Source organism: Orycteropus afer, unplaced genomic scaffold (assembly GCF_000298275.1).
Source record: "Orycteropus afer afer isolate SDZICR_OR568_19922 unplaced genomic scaffold, OryAfe1.0 scaffold00038, whole genome shotgun sequence".
Lineage (NCBI taxonomy): Eukaryota > Metazoa > Chordata > Mammalia > Tubulidentata > Orycteropodidae > Orycteropus > Orycteropus afer.
In genome coordinates, this window is record NW_006921625.1 from 11,095,059 (window position 1) to 11,109,150 (window position 14,092).

The following is a 14,092-nucleotide window of genomic DNA, read 5'->3' on the forward strand; positions in this document are numbered from 1 at the left end:
AAAAAAAAAAAAAAAGATACATCCAATACTTTGAAATTATTGCTGTTTTCTTTTTAAATCTTTGACTTTCCAGTATGTAGCTGTAGACTTTTCTAGACTTTGCAGATAAATGTTAAGAATGATATTTATTTCCTATATAATAAACCCAGCTTATGTATGAAATATTATGTCATGGCTCAATAAACTAAGACGTGGTTTAGAAGTCTGCTGCACTTGAGGCAGTAAACAATCAATTCCCAGCACAAGTAGAAAGAGTTCTGTTGATCGCTTGGCATGTCTCCTGAAAATCCTGTCGCTGGGGAGCTCTGAGGCCGCAGCAGAGACCTGATTGCGGGAGGGCTGCCAGCTGCGGTGAGGAGATTACCCTTGCCTTGCAGTCCCTCCTCGCAGGGCCCTGGAGAATGAGAGGGTTGAAGAAGAAAGGCTGCCTGCTGGGAGATTGACATTTTGAAGCAAAATTGGGACAAGTTGCTTACAAGTTGCAAATTCCATTGTTGATTGTGATGTGTTCCATTGAAACCTGTGTAGGTAGTTTTTCCTGAGTTTCTTCAGTAGTCCAACAGTCACTGTAAAGTTTTACATCTGTATGGCATCTAATCTGCAGATTAAAAATAGTGCTTGAATTGGGCATCATGAACATGGCTTTTATTTATATATTTCAGCAAGATCAATATTTGAAAGGTAATTAATTTAGCATACGTTTGTTGAGCACAAGTTATGGGTCCCGGCACCGTTCATAGATGAGAACGAGACAGTGTTTCGAGCTTTGTCAAAGAAGACAGTGAGTTAGAAAACCAGCAACATCATTTTAGATACTCCATAGAGCTGTTAGGAAAACAGAGTCAGCAATGATGATCGGGGCCTGTGCTTTAGAGGGTAGTCAGGAAAGAGCTCTGAACAGACGGCACTGGGGGGAGAGGAAAGAAAAAGAGAGTCCTGTAGAAATGTGAAGGTAGAAGTCCAGGGAAACGTGTGGCAAGACCCAGTGCCCGGAGCCAACCAAAGGTCTTAGAGGCCAGCTCACAGAGAGCTACGCTGGGGGGCATAGAGGCAGGCAGCATGAGGTGTGGGGGGCGGACCGGACTTGAAGGGAGCCTGGGTTTTACTTAAGGGTGATACCCACCCAGTGAAGGGGGCGTGGGGAGGTCACCCACTCTCATCACCATTGGCAGTGACCACTTGAACTACTCTGGGGGGATTTTGAAGGGGCGAAAGGGGAAACAGGAAAGTTAGTCGGAAGGCTACTGTAGCTGGTGTATCTGAAGGGAGGTGGTGAGAAGTGGTCAGAGTCATGCTAGGTTTTGTTTTTGATTTTTGGTATTTTTAATGAAAAAAGTCAATTTATTAATTTATAAAGATCCTAAATGTAACAATCTTTTAACCAAAACTCATAGATTTCAAGGGAGAAATGGAGAAATCGACAGTTATAGTTGAAAATTTCAACTATTCCTTCTTCAATATTAGATTTATAAGAAATGTATGGAAAATCAGTAAACATACACAAGACTTAAAAAAACACCATCAAGTTGATATAATTGACGTTTATAGAGAAATTTTTAAAAAGTTGTGCAATACATATTATATTTAAGTCCACACAATTTCCTGAATAATGACATATATTAGATCATAAATATTGCTCAATGCATTTGTTGTTATGTGCCATCAAGTCATCTCTGACTCACAGCGAACCCTCCTTGGGTTTCTGAGGCGGTATCTCTACGGAAGTAGATCGTCCAGTCTTCCTTCCAAGGAGTGGCTGGTGTGTTTGAACCGCCAACTGCTGGTTAGCAGTCAAGTGCCTTACGACCTATGCCACCAAAGCCCCCTCAATGCATTTAAAAGGATTGAAATAGAACAGGGTACTATTTTAGCACGACTGTAACTGAGAAAGGTAGGACCCAGGGGAAGGAACACCATTGTGGCCCAGGCTTTTTATTAGAGTCGATTTGTTTGAGTTGGTGCAGTCTTTTCCTCAGTTGGAACCTAGGAGTAGTAGGATTTATTCTACAGTAGCCTAATATTGTTTAGTCTGTTTGATTTTAGAAATATGTTCAAGAAGAATTTTTAGGAGAGCAACTCTTCAAAAATGTAATTTTTTTCAATTTTGATTTGGGTGAAAGTTTACATAGCAAATTGTTTTTCCATTCAAAAATTCATGCACATTTTATTTTGTCATTGCAGTCCCCACGGTGTAACAGCAGTCTTCCTACTTCTCTGTGTTCACCATTGTCCTTTGCCTTCTTTCCTGTCCCCTCCTGTCTTCTTAGCTTTGCCCGTGGGCAAATGCTGCCCTTTTGATCTTGTATGGGCGAGTGTTCTAATGAGTGTGTATTTCTCTGATGATACTGTTCATCTTATAGGCCCGAAAGGTGAGCCGTGGAGGGAGTTCGATTCCAGGCTTGATCTCTAACAGCCATAGTCTTGGGAGTTTGATCAATCTCTATCAGGCCCGTAAACCTGGTCTTTTTTTTTTGTGATTTGAGTTTTGTTGCACATTTTCTTCCCACGCTGTTTGGGACCTCCTATTGTGATCCCTTTCAGAGCAGTCAGCAGTGGTAGCTGGGCACCATCTCGTTCTTCTGGTCTCAGAGCTCTGGAAACTGGGGTTCACAGGGTCCATTAGCCCTTTGGACTAATTGTTTCCATGTGTCTTTAATTTTCTTTACTCTTCTTTTCTCTGGATGGGGAATGCAGAAAGGTCAGGGAGGCGGCATCTTCCGACTTCTAACTTCACAAGAGGAAGACAGAATCACCATCAGCAGCCCAAGGCTTGTTCCTACGAGGCCAAACATGTAGCCACTCTATGGGCTTTTCAAGTTCTGACATCAACCATCCCTCCCATGACACTCAATAGTTCTCTGCTGGGTTCAGTAATTCATTGCAGTGGCCACACACAACTCACAGACTGTACTCGGGATTATGGGGTTTATTGGGAAGTTACAGGCTATAGTTCAGGTTCAGGAATGCATTTAGGATACAATTCTTTGACCAGGATAGTCTCCCTACTGCTGTGCCCTTAGACTTGCTTCTCTGACCCTTGGCCTCTCGGCCTGGCCTCTGCCCTGCTTGGACAAGTGTCACAAAGCTTTTTCAGTTCTGCTGATAGGAACACCCAGGTGCATCCCACACCATCGGCGAGCCTCCTGCCCCAGGGCACCCAGCTTTCTCACTCCGTGGGCCAGGTAAGCCCACCGCTCTGGCTCATGCCTCTTGGTTCCACTATGACAGTCTCTTAGTCGGGGTGTCTCCATTGAGGATCCAAGGAGACCCAGCGCAGGGATCTTGGGTCCAAGGATTCGCTCCACTCCACCTCCAGCTCCTCTCTCTTGATGGCAGTGAGATCCCCCTCTGCCTCTAGGAAGCCTCATTTTAAGCCTGGCAGAGTGACAAAACTAACCAATCCCAGCATCAGAGTTCTACACACCTTCTTTGCATGGTCCCACCCAGTAATCTGGTGGGAATTACAAAGACTATGGGTAGAAAAGCCATACCAGGTAATTCACTGAACCACTGGAAGAGACTAGTAGTTGTATCTTAGATGCCATGCTCGCAAGCTTTTAAGACCACAGTCGCTACTCACCAAGGTAGAATGTAGAACATTGTTTTCGTGGACTGTGTTATCTCAGGCCCGTTGCCCTTAGAGTCCCTGAGACTGTGGGCCTGAGCCCCAAGGCCCAATGGCTCATTGCCTCAAGGTGTTTGGTCATGGCCAAGAAGTTTTCTTAACTTTGCCCACTGTATACTCTGCTGTATAAACACATATGTAGAAATATCACCTGTCAAACCTGTATGTGTGTGTGTGTGTGTGTGTTGTTGTTGTTGTTACGTGCTGTTGAGTCGGACCCAACTCATAGCGACCCCTCCTTGGGTTTCCGAGGCAGTATCACTGCAGAAGTAGATTGCCCCATCTTCCTTCTGAGGAGTGGCTGGTGGATTTGAACAGCCAGCCTTCTGGTTAGCAGTCAAGTGCCTTAAGCATTATGCTACCAGAGCTCATATATCTATATATCTATATCTATATCTATATCTATATCTATATACATTTTCACCGGTGTAGTCCCATCTGCCCTCCTGCCCTGTTCAGCTTGTGTGTCTGTGTATCCACTCATAGATTGTTGTTGTTACTGTTATTGCAGGATTGTGTTTGTCATAGTACTAATCTTTGTTGCCTTTAACTTTTGTGCTTCTCCCAGTGTCTTCCTTGGCCTTGATCATTTTGTGTTGCAAAATGTACAGAATATTCAATAAAATATATGAATTTCTCCTTGAATTCCAAGCGTCCATTGCTACGAAAATACAAACATGAAAAAGTTCAAGGAACAAACACAAAATCAAGACAGATAATAACAAAGCAAACTGTTTCCCTCATACTTTAGAAATATACTGAAGTTTTGCTTCTGACAGCCAAATACAGCCAGTCGGTCGTCTGGGTGGTAGGACGTGGTTCTGTGCCCACATGTGTTTGGATATGAGTTAAATGCAAGCATAGGCATTACACGGAAGATGCTGACGATCCTTACTAGATAGTCCTCACCTTTGCTGACAGAAAAAGTGCTGCGATAACGGGAATTTCCCCCTCTCTAGTTTTAAAAAAAAAACCACCAAACCCACTGCCATCAAGTCAATTCCGACTCATAGTGACCCCCATTGGGTTTCCAAGGCTATAAATCTTTATGGAAGTAAATTGCCTCATCTTCCTCTTGCAGAGCAGCTGGTGGGTTTGAACCACTAACCTTCTGCTTAGTGGTTCAAACCACTAACCTTCTGGTTAGCAGCCAAATGTCTCACCCACTATGCTACCAGAGCTCCTTCCTCTCTTGTTGTTGTTATTTGCCGTCGAGTCGGCCCCGACTCATAGCAACCCTCCTTGAGTTTCCGGGGCAGTATCACTATGGAAGTAGGATTGCCCAACCTTCCTTCTGAGGAGTGGCTGGTGGGTTTGAACCCCAGCCTTCTGGTTAGCAGTCAAGTGCCTTAGGTACTACGCCACCAGAGCTCCTCCTCCTTCCTCTCTAGAAAGAAAAAAATATTAAAGTTGCAGTTGGATATAGGAAGAGCTGTGCAGCACACACACAGCTGAAAGTATATGCCTATAAATGGCTGTGATAATAATTATTCTGTAATAGTTTATTCCTGAAAGTTTTTTCCTTTAGTTTCTGAAGTTTGCAGTACTGTTTTTAACCTAGTAAGCCTAGGTTCCTTGAGACCTCCAGGGCATAATGAATAATAACAAGAAACTGCATTAAGTGGATCCCGTTAATGTTAGGCTATTTGAATTTTAGATCAGCTACTTGGCTCAATGAAGTGTAAAAGCTGGAACTTAGATGCATTTGTTCCAAGTAATACAGAATTTTATTGGTATCTCTTTAGTGAAAATCATCTTAACACGTTTTTAAATTGATTTTCTTTCAACAGTTGTATTTTTTTAATAGCCTAATATCAGATGTCATCAAATATTTGTCATAAAATTACAGAGTTATTTGAATATTGGAAACAGAATTAAACGTACCTTTGTCTTTATTTTTTTTTTTTTCCCTTTTGGCAGAGAAATTGCTTTCACTAAGCAACTTCATGAGAAAGTGCTTCCACTCAGCTACTATTACATGGGTTTCTACATTCATTCCTGTCCCAAAATGAAATACAAGGTAACATTGATTTTATTTCACACGTGCTTCTGCTCTGAATTGAAGTGATGAAAATTAGTGCCTTGGTGTTTCATAGTTCCTTATCGTGTCAGTGTAACTTACTGGTATGTTTCTAATGTAGATCATAATTATTATCAATTTTAAATGGGTCTTAAACTTTTTATAGGACCTTGTATGTTCATTGCCTAGAACAATGCCTGACACGTAGGCACTTAATAAATACATGTTTGATGACTTAATCGGCAGAAACTGAATAAATGTATAGACACTCTAGATGGTCTAGAATTTTCAGGCAGGCCTGTTTCCTTCACGTTCCTGGGTGGCTGCAGGAGGCCCACTGGGAAGCCCACCTTCTCTGTGTGCATCTTAACCCTCTTCCTTCTCCTGCCATCAGTTCCATCTTGCTTCCCTTGCACCCATCACAGTCCAGAAAACCTGGTGCTCTGTACGCGGCAATGAGATGTTTCCAGCAATACAGTATTTGCTAATATTTATAAGGTTTTCATTGTAGAAAAACGACTCTTAACATTTTTATCTCAGGGCACAGGACATGGAATGTTGAAGGAGGGATGACTGAGTTAATAGGGAAATCTCTTTCTTGTCTTTGAGCTCCTGTAGTGGGTGCCGTGGTCTTCATTGCTCTTGGAAGCCATCCTGTTACGGGGTGATGTAAATAAAAGAATTTCCCTATAAAAGAGGATTCACCTTTCATGACTCCATGCATTGAGTTTGTGTCTCTTAAATCTCCGTAGTGATGAAACTCTGCAATGTTTCCTAAGTATGTGTTGCCTACTGTAAAGACTTCAGAGAGTACAGAACAATGAGGAGTAGACCCCGTGTTCCAGCTGCTGTCATCGCAACAGCCAAGCACTGTCCCCAGCACTCAGCACAGCCCTGAAGATGCCACAAGATGAAAACATGAATCTTCCACTGAACAGACTTGGGACCCAGATGAAGACTAGGGGCATTTTACATTTAAAATCTGTCAGCATAGTGGTCTGATAAGTGGTATAGGAGGAAGTGCCCCACACTGGATGGCAGGGAAAAGGGTTTATAAAAAATTGGATTTAACCAAAAGGAAGCTGATGCTCAAGAAAAGAGTGTGGGGTGGTGTGATGGGGAAGCACGTTCGTGACTTAAGGGCTCATAGGGATGGAGCCCAGGCTGTACTCGTGGCAAAGAGGATGACCAGAGGACCTGGTGGGGCCTTGAAAAGTGCTTGAAGGGGTTCAGGCAGTTGGGAGTCACTGAGGGTGTTAAGGCTAGAGCACAGGATGTATATAAATCAAAGAGGATAAATATGTTCGTAGGTGTAAACAGGATCTTTCTAAATTACAGAAATTTTAAAACTTCAAACTGAAGACAAAAGTGTTACTGGATGCCTGCATACCCATTGCCAGCTGCCCCAGTTGACAGCACCTTTAATCTGTTTCCTCACTCGTGCAACCTCCACTGCCTCTTGAATTATTATGGAACATGTTCAGGATGACATTTCACCTGTAATTATTTTAGTACGTATTTCTAAAAAATACGAGAACTTGGAGAACATAATTACAGTGCCAGCATCACACCTAAAAAAGTATTAGTAATATTTCTGATACTTAGTCAATATTCACATTTCCCCAGTTGTCTCATAATCCTTATTACAGTCTCTTTATTTGAATTAGGGTCCAGATAGGTCCCTGCACTGCATCTGTGTCTCTGAAATCTCTGTAGTCCGTAAATGGCCCTCTTGCTTTTTCTTACAAAGCAATAATTCCATGCCTTGGCAATTAAGGAAATGTGGGAATCATCTGGAATGTTCCAGAGCTTTGAGATTGAGTGCTGACTGGCTGGGGAAGTGGGATTCCACTGTCAGGAGTCGGAGACCTGACCTGGAGGGACGGATGCTACCATGCCACCCACTGGCTTTCTGTGGGCGACCCAGCTGGTCTGGTCGAGTTTCTTCCTGGCATTCAGAGGTTCTCTTTTGAGTCATATCTAGGTGGCCTTGTAGATAACTTCTGAATTTGATCTTCAAAAATTTCCTTTATATCTAAATTACTAATTTACTTGAATAGTTTTATACAGAAGGAAAAAGCATGAACATGTAACATCGGTTTCATCATAAATACTTACTTGGTACTGTTTTTACTGGTGTTTTCTCCTAGCTAATTTCAGTGATACTAGCTCTAAATTGGGCGGTGTAGTGGTTAAGGCATTTGGCTGCTAACTAGAAGTTTGGTGGTTCAAACCCACCAGCCACTCCACAGAAGAACGAAGAGGCAGTCTGCTTCTGTAAAGTTTCACAGCTTGGAAACCCGACGGGGATCACTGTGAGCTGGAATCACCTCTGGCTATGAGTTGGGTGTTTTGGAGTTTGTGATGCAGCAGGTAAGCGTTCGGCTGCTGACTGAAGGCTGGTGATAGGTGACTTGGTGATCTGCTCCTATCAGGGTTACAGCCTAGAAAACCCTATTAGCAGTTCTGCTCTCTCACGTGGGGTCACTGTGGGTCAACACGGACTCACTGGCACCCAACAACAGGTCTCAGTCAGTTCACTGGGAGAAATTCAAGGGCTGAAGATACTGTGATAGTTATGGGACTCAAACCTGGCTATCCTGCGTGTTCATTTTCCTTTATGTCAGAATTGTTTGTGAGCCATCTCCACGGAAGTATGTTTATACCAGTCTGGAAACTTGCTGAGATCTGATTTGTAACTCGCATCTTTAGTGGCCGCTCTCAAGTCACCTTTCCTTTGGTACACCTTGTCTTATGCTTCAGGTAAATTCTGAGGAGCTTTGGTGGCACAGTGGTTAAAGCATTTGGCTGCTAACCGAAGGTTCAGTGGTTTGAACCCACCAGCTGCTCTATGGAAGAGAGATGAGGCAGTCTGCTTCTGTAACGACTTACCCCCTTGGAACCCTGTGAGGCAGTTCTCCTCTGTCCTGCGTGCATTGGAATGAACTTGATGGCTACAGGTCGGGTTTGGTTTGGAAGCTAACCTGTCAGTTGCTCTGTAGGTAAAGGTGTCTCTTCTTTCCCTGTGGTTAGTGGAGAGGTTGCGCCTAATCCCCCCTTTCCTCTTCATGAGACTTTTAACTCAGACCTTGCTGACTCTCGTCCAGCCTAAACATTTGATGTTCTGTAGTCTTCTCCCTAGATAGAGCTCAGCTTGGAAAGTGGAAGTCTGGCTCATACCTCGTTTTTGGTTAAGGTTTTTTAAAACGTCCTCCATGCTGTTTAATTGGGCTTGATCACATCTGATCTGAATCCATCCGAATGGTAGCTTCAGAATGTGACTCTTCTCTATCCCCGTGCCTGGGTGGCAGCCCCATGTTCGCTTGCCTCCTGGCCTACATTCTTCTTTCTTTCATGAAATACTTACTGGAGACACGGCTGTGAACAAAACAGCAAGACCCCCGGTCTCAGGGAACTCGCGTTCCTCTGAAGGATCTAGGAAGCAGGGCCGCTGTCAGCAAGGGACACGTGCTGTGATGGGGAGGCATTGCCTGGGTGCAGCAGCTTTGGGTTGGGTGGTCAGGGAAGGCCTCTCTGAGGAGTCATGTCAGCTTCGGCTACGATGTGAATGACGAGAGGAAGTCAGGGAGCAGGGACATTTCCAGAAGAACCCGAGGGAGTCGCCGGGAGTGCAGCACTGCTGAGCTTTGAGGTTGCTGTCCACTGCGTCGTGGTCATAAACTTTGCTGTTTAAAAATACCGACACTTGACTCCTGCACTTGGAGATGGTGCTTAGTTGGTCTATAGTCAGTCATGAGCATCAGATTATTTTTGAACTCTCAGGACTTTCGAATGTGAACTCAGGATTGAGAACCCCTTTGTGATTTGTTTTAACCTCTGAGAGGCTCATAAGGAGCTGGGAAGGTGGTTATTTTCATGTTTTAAAGTTGTTATTTTCTGTGTGTTAAATTCACGGTCACTGATATTGAGGAAGTACGTACCTGCATGTTGTTGTCCATGGCCTAGAACGTGGTGCTGCTACGTGGCCCCCAGCCCACACTCTCGCTCTTGGGTCTTCTCACCTGAGGCTTACCATGCACTTGTCATTCTTCCTCTCTACCCACCACCCATACCTCCAAACTCCTCGTCACTCAGGTCTCAGCCTAAGGGCCATTTTCTCCAGAATTCGTACTTGACGCTACGACTGATTTGACCCCTCCCCCCAGCTCCCCTAGAATTCTCCATTCCTTGCCCTCCAGTTCTCCAAGTGGGTCTCCTGTGTGTGGATTCCATGAGGATGTGGTGATGTTTGTCTTCTTCTTCAGGTCTCCCAGGTGCCTAACAGTGTTCCTGGCACAGAGCAGACATTTGGTACTTAGGAGACACTTGTTGAATTGAGAGCTGAGAATACTAATGCCAGGAGTTGACAAGGACGTAGGCTTGTGAGAAACTCCCTCGTTTACTTAACTGATACTTATTGAGGATGACAGGACAGCGTCTACTTTTCAAAGACGGTATCCTTGGTAACAGATGCACAGAGAGCTGTAACAGGCATGATGAGAGCTCTGACAGGACCTCCCAGAGTGCTCCAAAGTGCTCTCATAGCCAAGGGAGGTAGGGAGGTAGGGACGCAGGAGGATGTAACAGTTTGGAAAATTTACTTAACTACAGCCAGGCTCAGTTTTTGCAACTGCAAAAAATTTCTGTTTCCTGAGGGATAAGGATAGGTGATTCAGAGTGATTCATGGTCTCAAGAGATGAAGGCCACATCATACCTGTGTTTAGAATAGAAGTCACTGCGTCTCCAGAAGAGCGTAGGGGACCGGTAGAGCTTTGGTCAAACACAGTTGCTGCATTGGAACCACGTGTAAGCTGATAGACATAACTTCAAAAGCAGATTGGTCTCCTGAAATGAAAACCTGGAAAACATCACTTCCTGGTATTTCTCAAGGATTTTATGTTTTTCTAAATCACGAATCCTGAGAAAACTGGGTTGAAAAATCAAGAAATTAGGGAGAAGTATTCTCCCATAAGAATGAAGTTTAGTCATTGCAAAAACGGCAAGGAGGCCACATGTTCTGACCTCCTCTAACCCTACAAGGGGAAGGCAGGATTACCAGCAGTAACCCAAGGCCTATTACTGCAAGGCCAGACATGCTGCCTCCCTTCAGCCCTTTCACCAACCGTTCCTCCCAAGGCACCCACCACCTCTCTCCTGGGTTCGATAATTCACTGCAGTGGCCACACAGAACTCACAGATTATGGGGTTTATTAGGGAAGCACCAGGCTACAACTCAAGTTCAAGAAAAATGCTCAGTCTCTCTCCCAGCCCACCGTCCCTCGGCCAACAGTCTCTCACAGTCTCTTTCCCAGCAGCACTGGTCCCTCGGTGTCTCACTCAGCAATGCGTGTCTCTTGCGTCTCTTTCCCAGCAACGCCTGTCTCTTTCAGGGGCGCGTGTCTCTTTCGGCAGCACGTCTTCCTCAACCAGCAGTCAGAGAGTTCTGCCTCCAGGAGGCCTCCTTTTTGAACCCGGCAGGGTGGTCAAACTAGCCAATTATAGCATCAGAACTCTAAGCACCTGAGAGAGTGGGCACCTCCCAGAACATTGTTTTGTGCCACGCCCAACAGAAATACTCCAGGTGGACACCTTCAGCAATCAGGAGCTCCTCAGTTGCTCATAGAAAATCCCACCTTGGAGTTTACAAAGACTTATGGGTAGAAAAGCCACACAAAGTAATTTACTATACCACAGTCATCAATATAAAAATGTTATTGGTTCGAAGGAATCCACTGACATCAAGTCGAGACCCAGAGCAGGGAACTCTGGCACGTGGAGCTAACAGCTGAGGCTGACATCTCCAGGCACCAGAACGGGTGTGTGGAGGGTGGAGCAGCCACAAGCCAGCCAGCCACTGTTGCTGTGTTACTGAGTGTGTCTGCCGGTAATGATGTAAATAAAATAAATATTAATCATTTTATATACAATATATACCTGACACAAGTCAGGAGTCCTATCTGTGCATGGTGTTCCGAGATAAAACAGGTTTGGGAAGCCGCGTGACTCCCTAAACCGGCAGTTGCCGCTCCTGATTCTGTGCAGTGCCCCCACGTGGTCAGGAGAGCCAGCTGTTGCCTTACTGAGCTTGTACCTCACAGCGTTCGCTGGCATTTGCCAGTGTTTAGCGCTCTGCTGGGAGCAGCAGGTCTTTCTGAATACTAAACTGAAAGTGTCTTACTTACAAGTAAGTTTTAAGATACCTGCAACGATGAGTAAAGAGTCTGAAGAATATCGGAAGCATTTGAAGAATATCTTACGAATTTGGGAATTCCGATTTTTATTTCCAAATCCCCAAAATGAATTTTCTGTTGGGAATTTGGAAACACTGTTGAATCCTATAAAAGGAGCATTGTGGTGAGGGAGGGGAACTTGGAGTAGTAAGAAGATCTGGGACTAAATTGAACCATCAAATAAAACCACATTTCTCCCAATATATTGTCTTAATATTATATATTCTTTTGGGAGACAATGCTGAAAGCGTGTAGGTTAGTGAATTTGTGTGATAAGAATGCTAAAATTTTTTAATATTAAATTAATTTCATAAAGCCAGCATTTTCCTGGCATGGTGGTTTGAACACTTTTGTGGTCAAGAACATGTTAATTTTATTAATCTTTATGTTGCTAGTTTAAGAAAATAGTGTCCATTGAACTATAAGTGAGGATAAGTCATTTCAGGTAACTGAGGAGTAAAGAGATTTTGATTCACGTTGAGGAGTTTGTTTATATTTTGAGCAATTGACAACACTCTGTTATAAAGCAGTAGCACATCTGGTTATAAAAACAGGACTTTTCAGTCAGAAAATGTGGTGTTCAAAATTGTAAGGGAGATGTTGGCCCAAGCATGGATACTTCTCATTACAAGTTGAAGATCTAGAACTAGTGACCAACAGAAAATAACTGACAAAAATGAATTACGTGCTATTCTGCAATCTCTCACTTTCAGCATGGAGTGGGGGTAAATTTAGCTTGTAACTACAATTATAATTAAAATTATATCCTTTTTCCTAGAATATAAGTAACTGTTTAAAGCATTAGTAATAGTATATTTTTGCTACATTACAAATTGATACAAAGTATTTTTTCTTTGGTATTAAAGATACATATATTTTATATTTTGTATACTTCTGCGTATATTTTAAGTTCTACATTTTAAAGTAGGACTATTTTTAGTAACTAAGAAAGAACCATCTGTCAAGCCTGGTACTCCATGGAGGGAGGTGGTAGATAGTGACAATGCAGTGAGTCCATAAAGTGGTGTCAGGTGGCCTAGATCTAGTACCTAGATAATGGTTTCATTTGAACTTTCGTTGGTAGATTTGGATATGTAAAGTCACAATCCTCACCAAATGATACGTTTGTTATATGAAGTAAGCAGATTAAAATATTTAACAGCGTGTCTGAGATGCACACACGCACACAGAGTTTTATTATTTTTAGTCTTTCTTTATTATTTACTCTTATTGGGTAATGAGGCGTTGCGGTAGCAGCGCATAAGGCATTTGACTGCTAACCAGAAGGCTGGCACTTCAAATCCACCAGCCACTCCATGGAAGGAAAGTTGGGCGATCTACTTCCTTAGTGATACCACTTTGGAACCCAAGGAGAGGTCGACTCGGAAACCTGAGTCGGATCTGACTCGACGGCAGTGTGTTGCGTTGTTGTGTTTATTGGGTAATGAGCCATCAGAAAGACATGCTACAATAATGAGTACGACTAGGGGATTGATGCTTTAAGTAGGTGGTGTCCAAAGGTGGCTACCCGCAGTCCCTTTCATCTTTGTACATGCGTGCTGGTCTACCCATCAGGAGATGGAGTGTATTTTCCTTGCTTTGAGTTTGGGTTGGCCTTAACAGCTTTCAGTGACTAATCATAGGACATCATGAATAACTGTCTGAGACTTCAGGGCTTAGGCCTTAAGAGGACTGGCAGCTCTTGCTTCCTCTGTTTTTAAAGCCAGACGTCATGATAAAGGCCCAGCCCTGTTGGAGAGAGAGGCCATCTTGGAGAGGCCTGAAGCCATCTTAGATATTCCAAACTCAACCCAGTTCCTCACTGAATACCTCATGGTTGAGCCCAGCACAGTCAGCAAAAGAGCCATCCAGCTGAGATCTAGCCAACTCACAGGATCATGAGGAGTAATAAATGATTGTTGTTTTAGGCCAGTCAGTTTTGGAGTGGTTTGCTACTCAGCAGTGGATGGCTGGAACACATGGTGTAGGCAGGGAAATCATACTTCATTCTCTGCTGAGCTGTGCAGACTCATGTCCTGAGCGGAGCCGAGCTGAGCAGTTTCTGAGTGCTTGGTGTGAGAGTTTTGGCAGTCGCTTAGTTTCCATATGCACAAACCCAGAGTCATGCCCATTTGACTCTGAGAATTCCACTTTATAAGGCTTCTCATTTACCACTCTGACTTGGGTCTACAAGGCAATTCTTTTTTATTATTATT

At 43.7% G+C, this 14,092-nt stretch overlaps 1 protein-coding gene across 1 annotated transcript in view; it reads left to right on the forward strand.

Annotated features, from left to right (window-relative positions):
- The window catches only part of ATE1 (arginyltransferase 1), a 163,219-nt gene that overhangs the window by 67,849 nt on the left and 81,278 nt on the right, over positions 1–14,092 (forward strand). Inside the window, exon 10 of the mRNA XM_007936824.2 lies at positions 5,546–5,645. Within this exon, the coding sequence (XP_007935015.1) occupies positions 5,546–5,645 (100 nt within the window). The remainder of the gene's footprint in view (positions 1–5,545; positions 5,646–14,092) is intronic.